General features: G+C 34.1%; 2 protein-coding genes and 1 pseudogene across 3 annotated transcripts; 1 reads left to right on the top strand and 2 right to left on the bottom strand.

The window, feature by feature from the left end:
* The first annotated feature begins 245 nt into the window (after window positions 1–245).
* On the top strand, window positions 246–5,398 carry LOC149241256 (protein PMR5-like; annotated as a pseudogene). The gene is made up of 4 exons (XR_016245991.1): window positions 246–718; window positions 1,020–2,240; window positions 3,295–3,453; window positions 3,679–5,398. The product of XR_016245991.1 is annotated as a protein PMR5-like (transcript).
* Window positions 5,399–16,643: 11,245 nt separating this feature from the next.
* Window positions 16,644–17,318, bottom strand: LOC149241255 (uncharacterized). Its single transcript, XM_089370483.1, has one exon. The coding sequence runs from the start codon at window positions 17,316–17,318 to the stop codon at window positions 16,644–16,646; it is 675 nt and encodes a 224-aa protein (XP_089226609.1).
* A 2,525-nt stretch (window positions 17,319–19,843) lies between these two features.
* LOC149241254 (uncharacterized) lies at window positions 19,844–22,023 on the bottom strand. The gene is made up of 4 exons (XM_089367480.1): window positions 21,826–22,023; window positions 21,308–21,550; window positions 21,055–21,221; window positions 19,844–20,675 (listed from the first exon to the last, which is right to left on the bottom strand). Exons 1-4 carry the CDS (start codon window positions 22,006–22,008, stop codon window positions 19,982–19,984), a joined length of 1,287 nt encoding a protein of 428 aa, XP_089223606.1. The 5' UTR covers window positions 22,009–22,023; the 3' UTR covers window positions 19,844–19,981.
* Between the last annotated feature and the right edge of the window lie 4,871 nt (window positions 22,024–26,894).

The following is a 26,894-nucleotide window of genomic DNA, read 5'->3' as shown; positions in this document are numbered from 1 at the left end:
TTGCAGATTTTTTATGCTCGATGTGTTGGAGAGCTTACAAAAATCTCTTAATGTTATAAGGAGGGTTTCCAAAGTCCCTCTTACTTTGTCGTTTAAGACTTCCTTTTTATCTTGTTTCCATGAACAACCATATATATCTGTGAAAAGCAAAAGCAAACCTCTAAGGTCCCGGAAGAGGGTAGACTTCGATTTTTCTGCTTTGAAGAGGGTTATTGATGACAGCGGTTTTATTAGCAATGGTAACGACTTCCAGTTATTTTTGTAGACTCTCACGCGGCTTCTGTTTCTCTTTTATGGTTTTGGAGCATTTTTTACAACGATAGAATTTGTGTTTTCAATGTAATCTCTGTGCTGCCTACAATAAGGACATCCCTATAGCTCTTACTGATATGCACGATTGTGGCGTTGATGCGAAGATCAACATGAATTTTGGTATGTTTTCTGGTTGTTTTTAATGCTTGTTTGATTGTCAAATTTGGTATCGGTTAAGGTTTTACAAGCTGTTCTATTTTGCATAAATTCAAGTTTAATCAGAGGTTCCTGAAGTGAAAATGTCCTCTGAAAGGTAAAAATCTTAGATCCTTCACATTTCAACTTTTTGTGTGGTTTGTTTGTGAGTTTATGTAGAAGATTTAATGCCTCAAACATTGATTTGAACTTATAATTTCAGTGGAAGACTACCATCGATCTGGAAGACTCGTGGATTTCGAATCAACAGGTTAGGGCTATATCGTGTTCATCTGTTATATGTCTTGATTTTGTGTATTAAAATGGAAGATTTTGTGTATTAAAATGGAAGTTGAGTATTTTTCTGAATTATGAGCTGGAAAAAGAAAGGTTCAGTTTTTTGCGCATTGAAATGTCCGAAGGCCTTACCATTTGCAAATGGGGTTGCAGTGTTTTTCTTTGAGGGAATCAGACCTTTTATTTGCTCCATTCCCCTCTTCTTTGGCATTTGATAATTACTCTTAATTTATTTTTGCAATTTCATTTTCTCATCATTGTTGTGTTCTTTGCAGGTTGAGGAATTCTTACCAGTGGATTTAACAATATTTGCACCTTCATCTTTGAGAGTTCTAAAAACCCTGCATCTACAATTTAGCTCTTTTATAATTCTTCTACATAGAGTTGTTTATAACTTTGAAGCATTGATCATTGATGAAGCCCTAGACATTTTGTTGCAGATTTTTTATGCTCGATATGTTGGAGAGCTTACAGAAATCTCTTAATGTTATAAGGAGGGTTTACAAAGTCCCTCTTACTTTGTCGTTTAAGACTTCCTTTTGATCTTGTTTCCATGAACAACTATATATATCTGTGAAAAGCAAAAGCAAACCTCTAAGGTCCCGGAAGAGGGTAGACTTCGATTTTTCTGCTTTGAAGAGGGTTACTGATGACAGAGGTTTTATTAGCGATGGTAACGAGTTTCAGTTATTTTTGTAGACTCTCACGCGTCTTCTGTTTCTCTTCTATTGTTTTGGAGCATTTTTTACAACAATAGAATTTATGTTTTCAATGTAATCTCTGTGCTGCCTACAATAAGGACATCCCTATAGCTGTTACTGATATGCACGATTGTGGCGTTGATGCGAAGATCAACATGAATTTCGGTATGTTTTCTGGTTGTTTTTAATGCTTGTTTGTCTCATCTTCCATGAACATCATTGACATGGCAAAGGTGGTTAGACTAAATTTGGGCATTATTCAAGTAGAAAAGTAGTTGTTGGCAATTTTGGCATGAACAAAAAAGGTGTAGTTTTTGCCTGCCGTTGTGGATTTAAGAGACCATTTGGGTCATGGCCTCTTCTTTCAGCTTCATACTTATATTCAGCAGTATTGCAGGCCTCCTACTTGCAGTAAAAAATGGATATGCCTACTCTACTTTAGACGAAAATATGGATATGCCTACTCTACTTTAGACGAAAATATGGATATGCCTAATACCAATGTTAATGATGAGGACATAAGAGGAAACGTTATGGAAACTGTGTCAAGCGTTGAAGATACTCCACATGGAGAAATAGCTGCAGAGATGATTGACAGTGTCCCCTCAATCTCGAAACAAGTGCAACGACATGTGATCTGTTCATAGGGACATGGGTTCGAGATGACTCCTATCCTCTTTTTCAGGCTGGCCAGTGCCCTTATGATGATGACAGATATAACTGCAAGGGTAATGGAAGACCGGATTCCGATTATGAGAAATGGAGATGGCAGCCCAGCGGGTGTTCAATTCCGAGGTAAAAATAGCCATCCTTATTTTGATAGTCTATTTCCAAGAATTTTTTGGAATAATATGGATAGGAGTGAGATAAAATTTTCATTTCACTCTTAATTTCAAGAAATATTTTAGAATAAGATGTACAAGACTTTTCTTTTCAATTTTTAGGCTTTCAAGAATATTTTGGAATAAGATGGACGAGAATGACATTAATTTTGGAATAAAATCAACAAAAATGAGTATGTCACATGGTTCGGGTTCGAGTTCGGGTTCAACAATGATTAGGTTTGGTTTGAGTTTGAATTTTTGATGAGGTTCGTATGAGGTTGGCCATATATATAGATATATATATATATATATATATATATATATATATATATATATATATTGAATTATAAGATAAAATAGTAAGAAATCAACATCAATAAACATAAAAAATGCAAGAATCAATTACAATCTTGAGGTGTGACATGAAGTTATGAATTTTGATCTACGGACTTGGTCAATGGCTATGAGGTTCAATGAGGTTCGCCGAACCTCAAAAGTTTTTTAAGGTTCCCCAAAATTCGAACCTAAAAGTTAAAGTTGGACGAACCTTGTGACATATTATGACATCAATTTCTCATCTCCTCTTATTTATCCCATTCCAAAATAAAAAATATCAGTTTTTTACCTCAATCATTTCTATTCCAAAATATTTCAGAAATCAAAATAAACCCCACAAATAAAAATGCAAACAAATTAGCCTCCCTAGAAGTATGTTCTCTTTTGCATTGCATTTATGCTAAAAGGAAATGAAATGCAAAAAAACAGGGTGATATTGCATATGAAAATAAATGGATAAAAAACAGGGTGATATTGTATATGAGAATAAAAGGATTTGGACTTTTCTGTATATGGTTACTGGAAAGGAGATGATGTATTGGTTTTTGAGTCATCCCATTGGTGGCAAGATCAAAGGTGGGAAGTATCAAAACTCTGAACTTTCTGATTAAAATTTTCAACAAGGGGCAGCCAAATTTAGTGTTGTAATTGATATTAAAAATGTAATAGTTTGGAATGTGGTTGGACAGATGGGACCTAATCATGTCTAACAATCAGCTTTACACAAACATGGATCCACTTGTGGCTTACAAGAGGGCATTGACGACGTGGGCAAACTGGATACCTGCAAATATCGATCCCTAAAAATCACTTGTCTTCTTTAGCACCTCGTCCCCTACACATTACAGGTAAATCTTTATACAAACACACATTGTATATGTTATAGGGCATTTTTTATGTGGATTGCAGTTTTCATGAATATTTTGGAATTGGAAGTTTAAGCTTTAAAAAAATATAACTGTTCTTATGATAGATCAAATTCCAAGATATCCATGAAATCTATTCAAGTAGCTATGGCTCTTATTTTAGGTATACGAACTGGTTTTCCTCATAAAATTGATGTAAATGTGCAGCCCAATTTATTGGAATCAGAAGAACGGGCAGAAATGCTATGGTCAGACTGAACCAGTGCAATTTGAAGGATACTCGCCTCCAGTGATTCCTCATGTGCCCATAGTGAAGGAAGTTATAGGGACTATGATTTTTCCTGTTACTCTACTGGATATAACAGGACTATCCCAATTTCGCAAAGATGGTCACGCTTCAATTTACAGTAGTACCGTTACTAGTGATGAGAAGCAGCATCCTGAGCAGTTTGCAGATTGTATCCATTGGTGTTTACCAGGCGTCCTTGATACATGGAACGAGCTTCTGTACGTCACTTTGCTTTCCAAGGGTTTAGGGAATTGATAATTCTTATTGATCCCTGAAGCTGGGCCAAATCTAGGACCTGGTTGGCCATAAGGAGGAAATCCTCTGCCTTGACTCACTGGAGCAGTAAACATATCTGGCATTGCAAACCCATCCACAGGGCCCATTCCAATCCTGTCAAAGCCATAAGTATCACCAGAAACCATACCTGGATGAAAGCCCAAAGCCTTTGATCCTGCCATTCCCCGACTACCCTTTGACATTGTCCCACGCCACATCATTCCTCTTCCCTTGCCTCTTCCTTGGCTTGCACTCCAAGTCTGGCTTGAGCTTTCTTGTTCATCGCAAACATTGATTTGAACTTATTTCAGTAAAACGTGAAAGAAAAAAATCACAAAATTATGCTTATTCATGTATTGGGTTGTGATGGAAACAAAAATTTACTTGTTGGGTTGCTCTAGATTGAAGATTTCTGGAATGAGTTGTTATTCACTTGTATTCGTTACCGTATGGGTGTATGATGACTATCAACGTTTTGATTTGGCTGTTTTGCAAAATTTTCACCTTAGTTGTTGTGTTGACTTTACATGCTCACACATTTGATTGTGTTTGGTTAACATTTTTTGCGTAGATTTTGGTTAAGTCTGGTTTTTTGTTTAGGAATAAGAGTTTTGTAGGGAGATTCTAGGTTTGGCAAATTTGCACTTTCTTCTACTACTTGAGACTATGGACGACTCTGTTCATCTGGGCTAGGTTTATATATAGAATCAGGCATGCTGGTGCTATGAATTTGAATAAAGTACTCTGGTATTTTTCTAGGCTTGAAGTTTTAACATTTCATTGTGGTGATTTAGCTTGGTCTTCTGTGGATTTCTTTATTGGGTTTCAGTGTTTTTGCATAGCACACCGACTTGTTAAAATGGACTTGTTGAATTGGGATTAATTTGTATACATACATCGACCAGCCCACATAGACCAACGACCTCAAATGCCTTCACTGAGCCTTTAATTCTTTAAATGGAACACTAAGGCATTCTAGCAACTCCGACTACTGTTTTTGGCTACTACTTGTCTCGTATGGCAAGTGTTGAGGTTTCCCTTGTTATAAACTAGAAAAGAAATTAGATATCCCAAATGATTGAGCCCAGATTAAACTCAGGTATGTCCTGCCACTTATTCTGAAGCTAAATATTATCCATGAATATAGTAACTACCCAGAGCTCAGGAGCTAGGAAATTTCTGTGGATAACTAGAGGGTGTACTTGTGAATGCAACTGCAGAATTTTGTGAAAGGTTCACTTGTTTGTAGATTGTAGAAATTTGATGGACAACATATCAATTTTAGTTGAAGAGAGTTTCATTGTAAAACATCTAAATAAAAGTAATTGCACAATGATCCAGTGCAAGAAAACAAAGTTTTCCACAAACCAATTAACTCTTCTAGAAGAATTCAAAAATTCCAATTTAATAATCCTATCGGCCTCTCTTTGTACCTTTTGGGACAATTGCTAGTTAATTAATGTTTATATTATTTATTTTATGGTTGATTAATTTACGCTTGTAGTGGTTGTGCTGACAACGCTGAGAATATGGTGGCACGACTGAACGTTGGTTGTGTTTGTGCTGCCGACATGGAGACTCCATTGACCCGTACGCTGGTGTTGGTGACATGGCAGCCCTACCAACGTGTGGGTCAAAAATTTTGGCATAGAAAATTTGGTCATAACTTTTTTTCACAGCAACGGTTCACGCTCCCCACCGCCACAACCATCGATCTCGAATTCAGACGAAGAATATTCTGTTGGGGTTCAATCGTGGGCATCCACAAATTAAAATTAAAATTATATCCTGATTAATAAAGTCAACATAAACACGCCTATCAGCGAAATATTTATAAAATATTTGTTTTAAGAATTTTCTCTTCCAAGTCGATGTCATAGAGATGGTAGATAAATTTTATCTTTGGTTAAAACTGATTGACTGAAATATTCTATATATGGATTAATTTATATTTGAAAGGTTGATGAAGTGGTTCTCAGGATTTTGAGTAGGAATTTGTAGACATACAGGTTACAATTGTTTAGGGGTTTTTGTTAGTGTTGAAATAATTTTTACTATTACAAAAAAATTTCAAATACAGGATTGAATTTTTTTACCTTGGTGAATTTTGAATTTTGCTATTCGACAAAATACTGGCTTGGAAGAAAATAAGAAGTAAATCTATTTCAACATTAGAAAAAAATATTCAAAACTCCCAAAATTAAATTTTTTGATTTTTTTTTTAATTCATTAACTTGAAAAATAATAATAGTACACAATGTCATTTGAAAATCAAAATGAAAAACGATGGCTTGAAATTCACCCATAAATATATCTTTCCAAGTTAGAAATGATAAATGGAGGAGTGAAATTCAAAAATGTTATTTTTAAGTCAAAGATGGCATGAGATAAATCATGTAATTGTAATAAACAATGGAGTGAAATAGTATATATATAGTAATACTACACAATGCCATTTGAAAATAAAAATGAAAAACGATGGCTCGAAATTCACTCACAAATATATTTTTTCAAGTAAAAAATGATAAATGGAGGAGTGAAATTCAAAAATGAACTCTTGGGGAAGATCAGCCTGTTATCCCTAGAGTAACTTTTATCCGTTGAGCGACGGTCCTTCCACTCGGCACCGTCGGATCACTAAGGCCGACTTTCGTCCCTGCTCGACGGGTGGGTCTTGCAGTCAAGCTCCCTTCTGCCTTTGCACTCGAGGGCCGATTTCCGTCCGGCCCGAGGAAACCTTTGCAAGCCTCCGTTACCTTTTGAGAGGCCTACGCCCCATAGAAACTGTCTACCTGGGACTGTCCCTTGGCCCGTAGGTCCTGACGCAGCAGCGAGGGTCCTCCCCCCTAAAACCTCAAAGGATTGTCTGGTGTACCGTAAGTCTTGCGTGGTTCATTTTCAAGGTTGCCAGGTCGAAGGTAGTAAGTTCAAGCGGTATCAGGCGAGCATCAAGATAAAAGAGAGAAGGGAGGGTAGTTGAACTGCTTTCGGTGAACGGTGGACTTGATTGATTCTATATTGCGAGAGAGACTAAGGTGAGATCCGAAGAAGAAAAACTAGGGACGGAGTCGCTCGACCATAAGGATGCGTAAGTAGGCTCGACTGTTAAGGAGAGGACCGGCAAGGGCTCGACTGATAAGGCCGCCATCGATTTATCGCTCGACCATAAGGTCCAGAGGCGCGCGACCATAGGACCATTATGATGAATTATTTAAAAAATTATAATTATAATTGTATTAAGTTAACTATATTTTTATTTTAATTTTTTACGATGAATTATTAAAAAATCATAATTATAAATGTATATATATATGATTTTTAATTATTAAAATTCACTCCAACTTTATTATAGGAATTTAGTTTTTGTTAAAATATTATTGATCAATATTATGGCTTTTTTCTTAATTGAAAAGATATCATCGTTCTATTGATTAAACAAAAGATGTTACAAATTCAGTAGTTATTACTGGAATAACTTATTACTGTAGAAAGCAGAATTCAAAATTAACTGAATTTGCCAGTGACTGAAATGAAAAAATTACAAGAATTCCACCTGGCTATTGAAGACAATACAACAAAAAGAAAACGAGTAGGGCTTTTGGTTGAGGCCACAAAAAAACATAATAGACACCAAAACAAAAATATAGAAGATAGAGGAAGAGTGGCGTTGTAGTATGGGTCTTCCCACAAAAAAACATAATAGACACCCAACAAAAAGAATATGGAAGATAAAGGAACAATGGCATTCTATCGCCCATGCCAGACTAGTCTCAACAGCTTTCTTACTATCCATTTACTTGAGAAAAGCGCTGGGAGACAGAGTCACTAGAGTGAGATGGATCCAACACAGATGGTTGATCCATTTTTAATGAGCTCATAGTGAATCTGCCCAGGAGTGGCAGAGCATCCTCGCTTAGACAACTGATCAGCAGGGGCCATTTTGTTCTTGATATATGGTAGAATTGAATGGAAGAGAAAAATGGCTTCAACTTTTAAATTTGCTCATCTAATGAAGAAGAGAAGGCACCTGCAAAGTGTCTCTCCCACCCATTGGCGCAGTCAATCGTGATTTTCGAGTCGATCAGCATTAGAGCTTATCAATACTATATATTCAAAAAATCATAATGGCTTTCACATTGGCACAATCAATCCTGATCTAGTCGTAAGCACCATGGCTTATCAATAATATATATCCAAAAAATCATAATTCATTGTGTAATCAAATATTTTTAATATATTTTATTTGACTTTAATTTTAAAACGTTTTTAATTAAATTGAAAAAAAATGAAATAAATATGTTTGATTATTGATTACATTTTTATTTCAATTATTGATTACATATCGAAAACCACTCAAAACAAAGAGAAAATAGAAAGCAGAAAGAGAAATAGAAAGCAAACTTTAGATGTTTTTTTTTTAACTTGATTTTAATTGAGAAGTTATTAAGAGAGAATGTACTCAAAAATATCAAACAATTCACAATATTGTCACAACTAAAAGAAAAAAATAACTTTACCACCATTCATGGTTAATTCATAAGACAAATATTTAACATTGTTCATAGCAAAAGGGGCCCTCACCTAACCTTCTCTAGTAGATACCAAAGATGCAACTATCAACTAGAAAAAACACACAAGCAATAAGTAGCCTTACTAATTCTAACCTTCTCTAGTAGATACCAAAGATGCAACTAGCAACTAGAAAAAACACACAAGCAATAAGTAGCCTTACTAATGCAACTAGCAACTAGAAAAAACACACAAGCAATAAGTAGCCTTACTAATGCAACTAGCAACTAGAAAAAACACACAAGCAATAAATAGCCTTACTAATTCTAACCTTCTCTAGTAGATACCAAAGATGCAACTAGCAACTAGAAAAAACACGCAAGCAATAAGTAGCCTTACTAATTCTAATGCAGAATGATTTCTTTAGAAATTAAAATAATAGAATTTTTACTATCTTTTATATCTAAAAATTTGTGTTTATTTTTATATTGAAATTTATATATATATTCACACATAATAATGGGTTTGTTGAATTACATTTCTTTAAAATAAAGTTTTATGTGTATAGATTATTTATATAATAAATTATAAATTATTTCTTTACTAAATCATTTTTAAATGAAGGTAGTTGATTTGATACGAAGGTAAAAAAATGTTACCATGTTAATAGTTGGTATGCTCGTGATGCCCACATAGATCTGATGACACAACTTCCTCTAGATTGTAGCTCCTTCACTAAATCTTGCATACCACACATAAATTAACAAAAAAACATCCTATTAAAAGTCCGGTAGGTTGTAGTTCCTTAACTAAACGGTCTTGCATGCCACAAATAAATGAGAAAAAAAACATCCTATTGAAAGCATCCTTTTTTAAATCCAAGGTCAATTTTCTATAATGATATTGGTTGTCAAGATTGTGCAGATAAATTGTAGTTACTTAACTAAAGGGTCTTGCATGCCACAAATAAATTAGCAAAAAAGCATCCTATTGAAAGCATCGTTTTTCAAATCCAAAGTCAATTTTCTATAATGATATTGGTGGTCAAGATTGTGATTTTAAACCAGATAAAATTATAATAAAGATTTTTCATTGCACCAAAGTTGTCCAGCATTAATAAACTTCCGAACTTGGAACATTATCTTGAGTGGCCACTCCGGTGGTTAGTCTTATGTTTTCAGAGAGTGATAATTAATCTATAATATGTAATTCCCAAAGATACAGCTGTTAGTGCAACACCACTCCACTCCTCAAACTTAATTCAAGAGAATCAAACATAACCAAACATTTAATACCATTTAAAAGCTTGGAATTTCATCGAAAGCCATAAACATTCATAAACTTCCAAACTAATAACATATCTTAAATGAACAATTACTCGCATATTTCTAGGGTGACGACTAATAAAAAAAAATCAATTCCTCCCCACCAAAAAGAAATACAATTAATTACCAAACATTAAGTCTAAAAAATAACTCTAAAATCTTATTAAATTAATAACTTTATTAATTAATTACTAAACATTACCTCTAAAATGTAGCTCTAAAAACTTCTCATTAAATTAATAACTTTCTATTAATTACTCACATTACGTCTAAAAAGTAACTCTAAAAACTTCTCATTAAATTAATAACTTACATTCTCACAACTAAAGATAACTGCGATGAAACATACTCTTCTCGTTAAATTAATAGCTTTCTATTAAAACTTCTCATTAAATTAGTAACTTTCATTCTCACAACTAAAGATAACTGCGACGAAACATAACATACTCACTGCCCAGAGAAACACTATGCTCAAAATTATATATATATATATATATATATAATTTAATTTAATTTAATTTAATTTAATTTATGAGTTAATATATATTAAGTTAGGTTAGGTTTAGAGTATGTTTTAAAATTATATTTTTTTAACTAAGAGTTCATTCCTCTCATAAGTAAGGAAATATATTAACAGCCCAAGACTCATAGGCATCTAGTAATAGTGAAAGTCTACCCCCTTAGGATCATCAGTGAATTGTAGGTGGCCTGGTTTTCCTTGGTGATGAGTTAGTTTTTCCTTTAAGATCATGAGTGGATAATTTTAGGTGGCATGGTTTTCCTTGGTGGTGAGTTAGTTTGCATTTGAGGATAACTAGGAATGGATATCTCCCCTATTGATTTGGAAATTGACTTATGATACATTTTCTCACCTTGTAAAATTAGTTCATCTCTATAAAATAATAGCTAGTGGTCACCAATAAGTATCAATCCATAATAAACATCAAAACATTTATTACATAAATCTTAAAAACTAATTAAATTATAATTTTTTAAATTATTATTATTAATAAGTAATAAAAAGAATCATCATATTCTTAACTGTAGAGATAAATACCACTTTACCATGAAGATTCTTAATCTATAAATAAACTTTGTTACAATACTATGGGAAAATACCTTGGCTTATCAATACGGTATGCCCAAAAATCCATAACTTCACTTCATATCACACTTGTTTATATGATTTTTTTTTTTTTTTAATAATTGAAATTTTAAGTAAAAAGAGACATAACTACTTTGGAGATAGATCTCATCATTTGATTTGTATATACTATTATGAATATTCTAGAATATTCCATGGAGGTTAAATCTCTACCCATCCACCTAATAATTATTGATAATTAAAATTAAATTTTGGAATCCCTATTTCAAACTAAACAGTCTATAGGCGCACATACACACAAACACATATACACTAAAATTTATTTAATATTTTTCTTTTGTTATTTAATGATATATATTAAAACTAAAAAGGCATAACTACTTTGAAGACTAGAATGATCTATCTATCTTGATTTGTTAAGAATAAATTGAACATTTCGAAGATAAGAAATAGTTCTTGTGAGTTTCAAAGTGAAACTAAGGGCTGGTCAATTCCCAAATTGCTATGGAATGAAAGAGTAGCCTATGTGAGACTAAGAGAGTTTAAGGTAAAAAGAACGTTCTCCTGGATTGTCCAACTTTGATTCACGTCCATTGTAAATTTCAAATTATTTGTCACATTTTCATCCTTGACTTGTTAAGTTAACATAACTAGAAAGATTTGTCTCACTTCTTTTCGAACATTGAAATAAAATGTTAAAGAAACTCAATTAAGATCTTACTCCAATAAACCATATTGGTCTTAATAGATGTTAATTTTTTTTTTTTTTAACAAGAACGGTTATGGATTGTATTAATGGGTCGGTCTAAATACCAATCTTCTGATTACAGTAGGAGAGGGCACGATCCACTTGGATTCGTCCTTCTGAGACGCTATTAGACTTGCTGACCACTTCCATTTGGAGTCAGCAATTGTGCTTATTTCTACAATTTGCCCCAGTTTAAATATACAGACAAACAGCTTTAGAATTAAGCAAAAAAACATATCTGCTGAAATGATTTAAGGAATTGGTACCCAGGCTTCTTCCCCGTCTCTTTTCAATGTCCCGGCTGATAGCTGTGCAGCTTTATTGGCTTCAAGATCTGCCTCTTTGTTGTTGTCTCTCAGCACGTGAAAGTATTTCAGATTTTGAAACATCTTTGCCATTCTTCTGATTCTTTGGATTAGCCTTGCTAATCTTAAATCCCGTGGAGTAGAGTTAGTCACCATAAGTTTGATGATCACTTCGGAATCCCCCAGGATATTAGCATCCTTGATTTCGAGCTTCAAGAGCTGCTTGAGTCCTTGGTAGAGGGCAAGTGCCTCAAATTGGATGTTGTAATTGATTCCTAAACCCTAGGCAAAATGAAGGATCTCTGCACCATCTATGTTTTTAATTACTCCCCCTGCTCCAGCGTTACCTGGATTACCTTTTGCTGCCCCGTCGAAGTAGAGGGAATGCACCTTTTGCTTGAGGATCCAGTTTTGAAAATCCTCGCTACCTTTTCCCCTTATTTGCCATTCCTCAGGAGGAGCCATGCTTCTGATATTATGTTGAGAATGTAGGCTCAAGGAGGACCCCCAATCTCTGTCTAGCTAGGTGAGGTTGGAGTCATCTTTATGACCTCCCAAACATTCTTTTAATTGAATCCTTACCTTGGCCACCACCGTCTTAGCATTGTGATGGAGGTGCCTGAAGATTCTGCTGTTGTGCTCTAGCCATAGCTGCCAACATCAAATTTTAAGCAGAGATGCCCAGGCCGCTTTGATCACTTTATTTTTGGGAGGGGGCCTGGGATAGCAGGTTTTCCAGGTGGCAAAAATATCTATTATGGTGGCTAGAAGCTCGAATCTGGGGTTCTAATAGTCCATCAGTTCTCTCCAGACCTGAGTGGAGAACTTACATTTGAGAACCAGATGCGTGGCGCTTTCCTCAGAGTCTTGGCACAAAGAGTACCTGGACGGTCCGTAGAAGTTGCGCCGCTGGGGGTTTTCTTTGGTTAATATTTTCCTGTGACATAAAAGCCAGCGAAAGAAATCTATTTTTGGCAGCGTAGAGATGCTCCAGATTGTCTTCCACGGGGCTGGATCTGGGGGCGCATTTGGGATTGCAGCTAGGCACGCATATCCCTGGGCAACTGTATACCCTGTCGACTGATCGCCCCAGCCTTGCCTATCTTTCCTGTTAATGCGCGTGGGAGTGATTCCATTCAGTAATTCACAGAGTTGGATGACCTCTTGGTGGAGGTCTGAGGGCGGATCCGACAGACTCCAGCTCGCCCACTACGTACCATTCCATGTGGATATGTCCCACAACTTTGTTTTCCCAGCTGTCGTCAACCATTCCTTCAGCGATTTCACCTTTGGGTATTCTCCAATAGGCTCGCGATCCATGAAACGATCATTCCATATACTTATTTTTTTCCCATTTCCAGGAATCCAGTAGGCTTTGGATTGAATCAACGGGGCGGCTTTGGAGCAGAGGTTGGCGAACGACGAGGTTCCTTGAGGCAAAGGTCCATCTAAACATCTCATTCTTGTGCCTTTGAGGTATTTTCTCCAGAGAACTGTCTGTGTGCCCAACTTGGTTTAGGCGCAATTAGTCTCCACAGGAGCTTAGCTCCCATTGCTATGTTCTGTTGATGGAGTTTCTTGAAATTGAGCCCACCCTCCATCTTAGGTTTGAGAACAGTCTCCCATTTAACAAGCAGGAATCTTCTCTCATTGTATTTACCCCCTTTCCAAAAGAAGTTTCTGATATATTGATCCATTTTCTGGAGTATACCAATGGGCGCTAAAAGCACAAAAAAATGGTATAATGGGAGACTGCTAAGGACGGCTTTAATGAGAACTGTCTTGCCTGCCATATTTAGCCAATTTACTCCCCATGCCTAGAGTTTACTTTTAAATTTTTCTACCTGCAGCATCCAGTCCCTGTTGTAGGCCTGCTTGAGGAAAATGGGCAGCCCCAGATACTTGAACGATGTCCATTCTGAAGTAGTTACAAATCCTAGGCATCTGGAGATACTGTTGAGCAAAGAGGGCGGGGTGTTCCAGCAGTAAGTATGACACTTACCCTTGTTAAGGCTGCTACCAGACTCCATACAGTACTCATCGAGCGTCTCTTTAAATCTTCTGGCTGAATGGATCGAAGCTGTCCCAAGAAGCAGAGTATCATCTGCAAATAAGGCGTGATTTATGTTTTGGACCCCCCTCGCTATGGATATCCCTGAGATCTCCTGCTCTTGCATTTGTTTGTTTAGGTGGAAACTGAGAACTGAAGCTTGAATTACAAACAGCAGGGGAGACATGGGGCAACCCTGTCTTAGCCCTCTTGTAGCTTTGAAGAAACCTGCAGATCTACCATTGACTAAAGGAGCGATCCATGGTTCCGAGATGCAGACCCGGATCCAATTGATGAAACTCACCCCAAAACCAAATTTTTTCAACACATTCAAAAGAAAACTATGGTTAACTCGATCAAAGGCATTTGCTAGATCCAGTTTGATAGCCATACCTTGTTCCTTGCGTTGCTGACTTGATAGAATTGCCTCTTGGACAAGTATGAAGTTGTCCACCAAATGCCTTCCGTGTATGAAGCCTCCTTGGTTCTCTGGGATAACTTTAGGAAGAATATGCTTCAGCCTGTTAGCAATAACTTGTGTGATCAGCTTATAGCCAATGTTACACAGGGATATGGGGCGAAACTTATTGAAGGAGTTGGCTCCCTTTTCTTTGGGAATGAGAGCAAGGAAAGACGAGTTAGTACTTCCTCCTAATTTCTCGCAAGCCTACAATTTTTGAACCATTTTATATAGATCTTTCCCCACTATGTGCCAGCAGGTTTGGAGAAAGGAGGCGGAAAAACCATTAGGGCCTGGGGATTTATCAGGGTTCATGGCATAGAGGGCCCTTTTGACTTCTTCGATAGTGACTTTTCTTTCTAGATGGTGGTTCATATCAGCAGATATTGAGGAGGGAATCCCGTCCAGCAAACAGAAATTCTGATTCATATTCTTCTCTTCGCTATACAGGTCTTTGAAATGTTGATGAGCTGCATGATTAATACTTGCAAAGTCTTTGTGAATGGTAGCAGCTTCCTTAATTTCAGTGATGGAGTTGAAACCTTTTCTGGCTTCAGCTTTCTTATGAAAGAATGATGTATTTCTGTCGCCTACCTTTAGCCAGAGACATCGCGATTTGATCCTCCACGTTTCCTCTTCGGTCAGGCAAGCTTTATGATAGCACTGTTGGAGGTGAACCTCTTTGTCTAAAATTTCTCTAGATATGTGAGCCTCTTCTGTGTTCAATTGAAATGCTTCAAGCTGGCTTTGGATATTTTTCCTTTCAGCTGCTGGATTGACAAGAGATTTGGCCCAGCACTTTAGGGCTGATTTCAATCTCCTGAGTTTTTCTTCCCAAATATAAAATGGAGATCCAGTGACTGGCTGGGTCCAGCTTTCTTTAACAATCTGCAAGAAGTTTGGTTCCTTGATCCACAAAGGGCTAAACTTGAAGGGAATGGGACCAAGGTCAACGTGAGCTCGAAGGGTGAGCTTGATTGGCTTATGATCAGAGGTGCTACAAGGAAGAATATGCATGCTAGCATCTAGGCCAAGCAGAAGAAAGGAGCTATGCACCAAGAATCTATCCAGCCTTGCTGCAATATGGCCAGGACCTATTCTTTTATTGGACCAAGTGAACATACCTGAGACAGGCTTGATATCTAGCAGATCCCAGTCTTGGAGGAGATCCTCAACCCATTCCCTTGTTGGGTCTCTCACAATGCAGCCTCCTCGCTTTTCAGAAGAATGCAGAGTAATGTTCAAGTCGCCTGCTATGATGAAATTTTCGAGATTGCCCAGATCTGCTTGCTTCCTTAAGGAGTCCCAGCAGATCTTTTTTTCTCCAGCGTTGACCGGAGCATAAACATTGAAAAGACAAATGATTTATTTTGTAATTAGATGCTACATCTTTAACATCGCCCAATGGGTATTTGATGCCTCTGCCACCAGCGAAAACCTGCTTTCATTCCAAAGAGTACCCAACCCTCCAGAGGCTCCTCGGGCTGAGACAACTATTGCTTTGCTTTTTTTCCAAAGTTTCTTGCTTACCTGGAGAAAATATGGTTCCTCCATCTTAGTCTCCTGGAGAAGGAGTATGTCGGGGGCCTCTATTCTTATTAGATTTCGTATAGCCTCTTCTTTTATTTTGCTGCCCATACCCCTACAGTTCCAGTAGATTATCTTCATTATTTACCTTTGCTTGGCTGGGCTCCCTTAGAGCCTTGATGTTGATTTCTTACCATCTTCGGCTTTTTTGATAACAACTTCTCCAACGTTGGTTGGCTGCCTTGGAGTTTATCTTTGTATGTTTTATGCTCTCTTTTCTCCCGATCCGTTTTGCGTCCTCTTGTAGATCTCCTTACCGAGGATTGGGATTCTCCTATTTCTCATTCCTCCTCTGATTCTTCTGATTCTTGATCCTCCTCCTCGACTACATCGGGGGTTCCTTTTAAGCTTTCTGCAGCTCCCGTTTCTTTAACGCTGGGAGATTGGGAACCTTTGTCTGGGGACGCTGGCTTTTGAACTACCACTTCATGAGTGTCCTCTGGTTGGGAGCTGAGAGGGCCGAACCTGTTCTCTGGAGTGAGCTTGGGCTGGGACTGCTGGATCTGCTGAGCTGGATCCTACTGGAGGCCTTTGCCGGTAGTTCCTCCCGGCTTCTGGATCTTGGATGCCATTTTGGATCGTTTTACTTGATTCCAGCCGGCCTCCTTCCCTTGAGCTGCTTCATTGACCGTTGGGCAGTTTCTGGCGAAGTGCCCATAGACCTGGCATTTCCGGCATTTGAAGGGCAACTGTTCATAGTCTAGCTTCTGCACATGCGTCCAGCTTCCAACTTTGAGTTTGATGGCCTCCCGAAGCCCCTCCTCCAGATCCACCTCAACACATATCCTTGCACAATTGTATTGGTCCTTGCTGTTCACTCGGTCTATGAATTTCCCCAGGGCATTTCTAATATGCATCAGAGAATCCCAGTTCCAGCAATGAACCGGGAGGTTGGGAAGCCTAACCCATACCGGGACAGCTTTGGGTACGTCTACTGCTAGGTCAAAGTCAGGAGTCCATTTGTTCAGATACAGACCCTGGGGGCCCATAAAGTAAGGACCATTTCGAAAGATCAGCTCTTTATCGTCTTTGGAGGTGAATTCAAAGAGGAAGAATCCTCGTCCCAAAAAGTATGAGGTCACACTTTCTTTCATCAGCGGCGACCAGTTTCTTTTGACCCAACTCTCTGTCGACTTGGGAGATGGCCATAGACCAGTAAACTGGCCTATGAGAGCGCGCTCGGATAGGGACATAGCAACCTAAATCGGGGTTTCCGGGGGTAAAGAGATCTCAGGGATATCATCGAGCTTCTTGACGAATTTCGCTGCTTCAACATTTTTCTTCTTGGGAAGCCCTTCCAAAAGCCGACTGAACGGCTCAGCTGAGGAATTTGTTGACGGAGGAGGAGAGGGAGGGGCCTGGGAGATGCCCAGCACCTCCATGGGCACTAGATCTTACTTGGCAGGCGAAGATCAAGCCTCCATGACCAGTGGGCCTCGTTTGGGCAGATCCTCGATTAATCAATCTCACCCACAGTCAGGAACGCGTAGGGGTCTGAAGTCAGGGACGAGGAGCAGCAATCTGATCTGATCTCAGTAGATCCGCGACTTGATCTACTCATGCGCTGGGGTCTGGAAAGGCCGAAGGGCCAAGCTGAGGCGAAGCAGCGCTTCAGAGCTAATGTCTCAATAATAGATGTTAATTATTATCATCATCATCATAATTAATTATTAATTTATTAAATTACAATTCTAGAAATTCTATTCTAAAATAAACATGCATATCCCCATAAAATATTATTTAATATTATATATAATAACTAAAATTTATTTGATGATGAAGAAGATTTATGGAAACTATGTGTTCTCATTGAGATGTCACATGGTGAACACTTCATTCATATTGAGGGACATAAAGCTTAATTTGATGATACCAAGAGTGACCTACCATGAATAAATAAAAATAGAATATGATCATTATGAATAAAATATGACCTTTAAATATAGAAAAAAAGATATCACCATTGATGATATAATAATTAATTTAATTTATTAATTATCATTGAAAATTTAGAAAATATAATAGAAAAAGTAATAAAATTTCATTAATTTAAAGAATTAAAAATAAAATTAAGTAATAAAAATAATAATAATAATTTGATCAAATTAATATTAATGTTATATTCTTAAAAATGAAATCAAGTAATAAAAAAAAATGGTCAAATTAATATTAATGTTTTAATGTTTTAGAAAACTTAATTTTAATTAGGATGTCATTTTAATTAAGTATTAAATAATGTTAAACTAATAGTGGATTGGAATAAATTAAGTTAAGTTATAATAGAATTTTAATTTAATATTAAATTAATAATGAATTAGAATAAATTAGAATATTGAAATAAAATAGAAACATGTTCACCTCGTATAAGAGGAGGAAAATAAAGTATCTATGACCCATTAATATAAATTGGAATTAATTTTAAAATTATTTAATATTTTTAACCTTATATTTTTAAACATCTATTTTAATTATTTGTAGAAAATATAGAAATATTTATAGAAATATTTTAAATAAATATTTTATATGTAAAGATATATTTTTAGATAAACTTTTAATTATTGTAAAAAGAGTGAGATGTTTCAATGAAATGATTATTTATTTAAAAAAAACACTAATAAGACACATTTTGGTGAGGTTACAATATTTCATTATTTAATTGTATTTTTTGAAAAATGCAAAAAACATTTCTATTGTTTAGAATTAACTACTTAAAATTATGAATTTTTTATTTCTAACAAAATTTCTAATAAAAATATACTTAAGAAAAATTGATTAACAACTAAATACTCTACAAGTAATATAACAAATTTAGAGTTATTACTTTAAGAAATATTCTCAATTTTCTCAATATATAATTTTTTAATCATTAATATAAAATAATTCATATATAATTTAAAATTAAATGATAAAATAATTACACATTAAAAAAACTTGATACTTAATAATTCCAAATATAAAAAAAATAATGCCATTCATTCGTAATAAGTTAATTCATCAACATTAAAAAAAAACAAAAAAAAAATCAATAATTTATCAACTTAAGTTATTCCTAATCATTTAATTAAAAAATAAAATATCTATACGAATTAATTAATTTCTATGTTATTTTTTAATTTTTAATAAATATAATAAACAATTACACTACTTATCATTTTGTTGACAGGTAATTAGTTTTTTTAATAAATCTAATAAAATTAAAAATAATTATAATGCTCCACTAAATTTAATTCATATTAAAATACATAATTAAAATTTTTAATAAAATTAAAAATAATTATAATGCTCCACTCTATTTAATTCGTATTAAAAATAAATAATTAAAATTTTTAATATAATAAATATATGATTGTAAAGTTATTTTTGAAGTTGTTTCAAATGTGATTTTTTGGATTTTTCTGAAATATATTTGAGATGAAATCTTGATTTGTATCGTTCAAACTAGTTTTTTGATTGTATATATGGATTTAACACCCTGAAAAACCCAAAAATATTTCAATTGTGATGAGTATGTATTGTTTAAACTAATTTTTGATTGTATATATAAATTTAGCGACTCTGAAAAACCCAAAAATACTTCCATTGTAGAGAATTACTCATCAAATTTATGATTTCAGTAAATTCATAACTAATTTTGAAAATTACAACCAGGGAAACTTCCAAAAAAAAATCTCGATAAAAAACAACTCGATTATATTTTAATAAGACATAAATTCGGAGATCAAACTGGCATCGGAATAGTCGCCTTCGTGCATCCAATTTTAAAGTGGAGATGCACGTATTATTAGTAAAAGCTATTTGAAGTTCACGTCCCATATAAACAAAGAGACCGACCATACATGTTGCCCAAACATTGCTATTATACGTGGGTAGTTGAACACAGGTGCTGCAGAGTTGACGGGGAGTGATTGCCATTGAAGCAACAGCTCCCTGATAACAGACCCTCGTCGTAAAATGTAGCTTTGTGCCATGTCATCGACTTTCCAAACGTGGCACTGCCCTTTCGAAATGCAAGTCTGCCACCTGTGAAGGCTCTCCTACGTGGCAGTTTGCGTGCCAAGAATGAGAAGCTACGTAACAGGAGGCTTTTGGTGGCTCGATTGGTCATGTACTTCTGGACCGCTTGCAGGCCAGCTCCAACGATCCTCGGCGGTGGCACAATAATTGGGTTCCCCTCAAGATTTAGTCGTTTCAACTGCACCAGATCTCCAAACAGATCAGGAAGCCTTTTTATCTGGTTATAACTCACGTCTAATTCAACGAGCGCAAGCAGCCGACAGATAGAATCTGGCAATGCTTTGAAGTTATCAGAATTATAACTAACAATAAGAATTTGAAGGTTTACAAGTCTTTCAATGTCTTCAGGAAGATATGTGAGTTTGTTTCTATGAATGTCCAGAACACGGAGAGAAATCAGGTGGGAGATGGAGGAAGGGAGGTTGGAAAGTTTGTTCGAATGAACAGAGAGCTTTCGGAGGTTCACCAGTTTGAATCCAAGAGCATCAGGCAGCCGCTGTAGCTTGTTGAAATCCACAATCAGCTCTTCCATGGAACTGGAAAATTGATCTGTAATACGTTAGCAATTATGAGATTTAACCGAATTTGATATTTTTTTTATTTGATTGCAGGAATATTTTGAAATTGCTAACCTAAACAATTAACTTTTTCATGTTTGATAAAATCTAAAATAATTGTGAACTCAAACAATTAATTAATCTTTTTTCATGTTTGGCAAAATCTAAATATTCTTAAAATCTTCAAACAAATTTCTTAAAATTTAACAAAATCTAAAATATTGTTGAAATCTTGATTAGAGTTTCTTCAAATTTAGCAGACACTAAAATGTTCTTGAGTTTATTGAAATCTGCAATACAGTTAATTTCAACTCTACTATATTGTTTCAAGAAATAAGAAGTCAAATAAATTTATTACCGGCAATTTTGAACGCACTCTGGCAATTCCTCAAAGAAGTTTTCAGAAATGTTGAGGATTTTGAGATTCGAGAGCCGTCCCATGGAATGCGGTAGCGATGTGAGCTGGTTCGAATGGACATCGAGAGTCTTCAAATTCACTAGACTAGTCACAGATTCAGGTAGACACTGCAAGAAATTTATTCAGTTATTAGCGAAATCACAAAAAAATTAAATTTCCTGCGGTCAGCCCTTATATGCAATGTTAAATTTACCGTAATGTTGTTTTTAGAAAGATCGAGTTTGGCGATGACCGAGAGCCACTGCGTGGAATCTGGGACGTTCGAGAGTAGAAGCGCTCTCAATTCCTGCAGAAGTTGTTTAATGTCTACCTTCATATTTTTGCCAAAATCAGCTTCGGCTCTCGAGATTTGGTAGAGTTCCTCAAGCTGTAGAACGGATATGTGCGGAGCCTTTTCTGCTTCTGCAATTCTTTTTGCCTCGGACTCCATTGCAGCCTGCAGTGTTAAACCGTGCCCTCAGACAGAAAACAAAAAACAATATTTGGTTAATACGGAGAAAAGTAATATTCCGTTAATATAGAGATACATCAAAATTTATATGCCAATTGGTAATGGTCGTGATACATGAAATAATATGTAATGATAGTGTTACATGAAATATTATATTATGTAATTTATGAAATTCCAAATTCAAAACCAAACTAAAATTAATTTAAAAATAAATAAAACTAGAATCCAGAAAACAAAAATCGATTCTGAGCAGAGTCGACCTTGGCCGCCTGGCAGAGCGTGACATCAATGTCGGGGGGATTGGAGATTGCTGCAATGGCTTCCATCTTGCATCTCAATTCCAACTCAATGCGGGATATGGCCTTCCGAGACTCTTTTACAAGAACCCTACTGGGCCGAGTTCCGAGGGTTTCCTCCTCTGCCGCAGCCCCTGCGGACGCCATTTTCGTCGTCTCTCACCAATTCATTTCAGATTGTGGAGAGTGTGAGTCTTACGCATGTTATAGTTACAGTCTGCCATGGCGGTGCCTTTGACTATTCCAAAATAAATTTGAAACTCCATTTTCATGGCCCCTTCGTGACGCAATTGAAATTAGAAATTGTAACTTAACGAGTGGCGTTTTCAGAGTACCAGGTTACCTACTTCCATCGATTGTTTTATGACGTGCGGACCTACTCTGACCCAAAACCATTAAAAAAAGACACAAGTTTATCTCCGTCATCGGAGCATTAGTGAACACCGTCCAATATGCAGAACAGCGTGTGGCTCAAGAATCCAGAAAGTATGTTTATATTATATAAATAAAAAAAATTAGATTTTTACAGCTGAGTTTGTTGAATGGCTTGAAGTTTACATGGTTGGATGTGTGGTTAATTCCAAAGAATTCAGTTTAACTTCTTCAACGTAAAAATATTTGAATTATATAAATCGGATGTGTTGTTAATTCCAAAGAATTCAGTTTAACTTCTGCAACGTAAAAATATTTGAATTACATAAATTTGATAAAATATATGTTTTTAAGAATTTTCTCTTTCGAAGTCAAAATCAGAGATGAAAATGGTAGATAAATTGTATTTTTGGTTCAAAATGTAATGAAAAGGTTGACGAGATTGTAATTTGGCCCGGATAATAATAGAAATTTTTAAAAAATTAAATAGAAAATTTTAGAAATTCAAATTACAATGTTAAGTTTAAGATTTGGGATGTTTAGAGTTTTTGATCCTACTGAATCTATTTTCTCTATTAAAATAACAATTCAAATGCTATCAGAATTGAATTTTTTTAATTTGAAATTATAACCTTCATAAACTATAAGAACTGAATCTATTTCCATTATTAAAAAACAATTCAAATACTATTAAGATTAATTTTATTTATTTATTTAAATTTAACCAACTTTGCAACATTGTGGCCTCCCAATAGACTAGGCCATTTGAAAGCAGAAATGATAAACGAGGGCGTGAAATTCAAAAATACTATTTTTAAGTCAAATGGCATGGGATAAATCTTGTGATTGTAATAAACGATGCAGTGAAATTAATTAATTAATTATATATATATATATATATAAAAGAGTAGGGAAAAGATTAAACATATTATTTCAATTTTTGAATTAATTGTATTTTTAATTTTTAAAAATGAATTTAAAATAAAATTTTATATTTATATAATTAATAAATATTAATGCATATTATAATATTTATATCAAAATATATAATATATTATTAAAAATTTTAAAATTAATTTAATTCTATTTTTATTTTAAATTATTTTTATTTATATATATATAATTTTTTAAATATATTTAATAAAATTTGTAATTATTGAAATTTATTCTAATTTTATCATAAAATTTTTAATTTATAAATAATTTTGTTACATTTTTTTCCAATATAAAAAAATGAATTAAAATAAAATATGTTAAATAGTTTTTGTTACAATATTATTAATCAATATTATGGTTTTTTTCCTAAAAAAAAACCATCTTTTTATTAATTAAAACAAAATAGGTTACAAATTCTGTAGTTATAATTAGAATAATCGGTTAGTTAGAGCACATTTCAAAATTAACTAAATTGACTAGTTACTTAAATGAGAAAATTGCACGAATTTGACAAAGAGTGGCTATTTGGACACATCCCAGAAAACAAAACAAAAAACTAATAGGGTCTTCAGTTGAGGCCACATAAAACATAATAGACACCGGGACAACAATATCGCAGACAGAAGAACAATGGCGTAGTCTGAATGGCTTTCTTACTATCCAACTACAAGTGCAGGGAGACAGAGTCACTAGAGTGGGATGGATCCAACATAAATGGTTGATCCGTTGTCAATAAGATGTTGATCCGTTTTTAATAAGATCGTAGTGAAGAGAAGATGCTTTATAGAAGAGAAAGATGCTCTCTAACTTTTGAATCTCTTGCATTGAAGTTAGAATCTCTTGCATTGAGTGAAGAAGAAGAGTAGGCACGAGCAAAGTTGTGGTTTTTTTGGGTAGTTTATCTTGATTTTTGAGTCAAAGTATTTTATCAATATTATATGTTCAAAAAATCATAATTTTATCAATATTATAAGTATTTTATATCTTTTATTTGATTTTAATTTTAAAATATTTTTAATTAAATTGAAAAACAAAAGTGGCATAACTATGTTTGAAATAAATCTGGACTTTTTATCTTATTTATTACTAAAAATATTTAGTGAATATTTTTAGAGGTTAAATCCCTACCATCCATCTATTAATTATTGGATTTTATATACAAATCACTAATTATAATTATAATTTTGAAGATTGTAATTTTTAGTTGGTCAAATCACATTTTTTAAGGCATAAATTAATTTAGATCCTTAAAAAACTCTAGAGCATTTTAGACTATACCTACTAGATTTTAAGCAAAAATAGTTGGAAAATATGGACTAAAGATTACCCTGGTGTTTGAATGCCTAACTCTAACGCCCTAAAAGAAACCACTTCAACATTTCCCAGTTCTCCATTTAATTGGAAATTTTTTATTACAAGGACATTACTAACCTTCAAGTTTTTTTTGGTTATTTTGAAATTCTAAATCCACCATTGAATTCCAAATTTAATAAAATATGTATTTCAAAGCATCACACAAACTTCAATGTTTATTATCTATGTTCCAACACATATACAAGCCTGTACTGAAATTGCTTAACTGTAAATATGATAGAGTACGAAAGTATATCATTCTGATTTCTATGTAATATACTTCATAAATTCAAACACAAAATATTGTTCAGGATTTCAAATAAAAATAATGGACTCCGAAAATCAGTTGTGAAGCAAATTCTCATTATCCAGTCGTGTAATGAAATTGTCCAACATAACTTGTCCCTCAAGCTTGCTCTCCACTTATTCATTACAAAATTGTTTCTTCTGAAAACTTCAAGAAAAAGAAAAAATTCATAGGCGAAAACATATGACAATACCATAAACTAATCAGATTGCTCGGTTCTGGAACATTGGCGTGCCCATCAGCCTCACTTTTCATTTAATTAATTTGGTGTTTGTTTCTCATGGACAACGAAGCAAGAAAGATGAAATCTATACGTAAAATGCAAATTGAATTCTGGCGAAACCTGAATAGATATATATTTCTTTTCATGTCCAGGAGTCTCGTTAAGAAAGCATTTCCTTTGTTACTCTTCCCCATAACACTGTGTTAGTCTTCCCCATGGTGTAGGCTCATTTAGGGGAGTACAGTCTTGTTGGAGAAATGTTTATATTTTAGAAAGAAATAATGCAATATATTCAAAATTGTGTTTTTTAACTTCTAACTTTGTATCCTACCATCAACATTATATATATATATATATATATATATATATAAAAGTGAATATAAATGATTTTAGGTATAGAGTATTTTTTAAAATTATAAGGGCTCAAGATTTATAGGTGTCTAGCAATAATGAAAGTTTATCCTTTTCAGGATCATTATTGGATAAGTGTAGGTGGCTTGGTTTTCCTTGGTGATGTGTTAGTTTTCTCTTTAAGATCATGAATGGATAATTTTAGGTGACATGGTTTTCCTGGTGATGGGTTAGTTTTCATTTGAGGATAATGAGGGATAGATATATCCCTTCTTGATTTGAAAATTGAGTTATGATACATTTTCTCACAGTGTAAAACTAATTCATCCATATAAATTAATATCAATTTACAATAAACATATATCAAATTTTAAAAATCATAAAAACTAATTAAATTAAAACTTTTTAAAATTATTATTATTAATAAATAATAAAAAATCATCATATTTTTAACTATTGAGACTTACTCCACTTTACAATGGAGATTCTTAATCTATAAATAAGCTTTGTTACAATACTATAGGAAAATAAGTTAGCTTATCAATACCATATGCCCAAAAATCCATAACTTCACTTCATATGACACTTATTTATATGATTTTCATATGAAACTTGTTTATATGATTTTTTTTTTTTTATAATATGTTTAAGTAAAATAGAGAAAGAAACATAACTATCTATTGAAAGCCAGAATTATCTATCTATCTTATGATTTTTTTTATATTTTGTTTAAATAAAATAGAGAAAGAGACATAATTATCTATTGAAAATAATTATCTATCTATCTTGATTTGTAAAGAATAAATTAAACATTTCTAAGATAAGAAATATTTCTTGTAAGCTTTAAAATGAAACTGGTTGTTGGTCAATTCCCAAAATGATATGGAATGAACTAGCGAATGAACAAGTGGCCTATGTGAGACTATGAGGCTTTAAGCTAAAAAGAACCTTCTCTTGGATTGTCCAGCTTTGATTCACATCCACTCTAACTTTCTAATTATTGGTCACATTTCCAACCTTGACATGTTAAGTCAGCATAACTATAGTGATCTAGAAATGTTTGTCTCACTTCTTTTCAAACATAGAAATAAAATGTTAAAGAATCTCAATTAATCTCTTACCATTATAAGGTCCAATAAACTATATTGATCTTATGTTAATTATCATCATCATCATCATCATCACCAATTATTGATTTATTAAATTACAATTCTAGAAATTCTATTCTAAAATAACATGCATATCCCCATAAATTATTATTTAATATTATATATAAAAACTAAAATTTATTTGATGATGATGAAAATTTCTAGAAACTGTGTGTTCTCATATATATGTCTGATATTCGAATGAACACTTCACTCATCTTCAAAAACACAAATATTTAATGATAATGAAAAAGATTTAAATGTTCATGATATAATAATTAATTTATTTTAATTTTATTCTTTAAAAAATTAAAAATATAATAGAAAAAAAATTAAAATTATA

The sequence above is a fragment of the Pinus tabuliformis genome, chromosome 8 (genome assembly GCF_031772625.1).
Source record: "Pinus tabuliformis cultivar Carrire ecotype Pingquan chromosome 8, CPIR1, whole genome shotgun sequence".
Taxonomy (NCBI): Eukaryota; Viridiplantae; Streptophyta; class Pinopsida; order Pinales; family Pinaceae; genus Pinus; species Pinus tabuliformis.
This window is presented reverse-complemented; position numbering and strand designations above follow the sequence as displayed.

Coding starts and splice junctions, on each gene's coding strand:
- LOC149241255 (XM_089370483.1), bottom strand. CDS start 17,318: ATGTCCCTATCCGAGCGCGCTCTCATAGGCCAGTTTACTGGTCTATGG.
- LOC149241254 (XM_089367480.1), bottom strand. CDS start 22,008: ATGGCGTCCGCAGGGGCTGCGGCAGAGGAGGAAACCCTCGGAACTCGG. Junction 21,551..21,825: donor CGCTCTGCCAGGCGGCCAAG/GTCGACTCTGCT, acceptor TTAACACTGCAG/GCTGCAATGGAGTCCGAGGC. Junction 21,222..21,307: donor TTTCTAAAAACAACATTACG/GTAAATTTAACA, acceptor AATTTCTTGCAG/TGTCTACCTGAATCTGTGAC.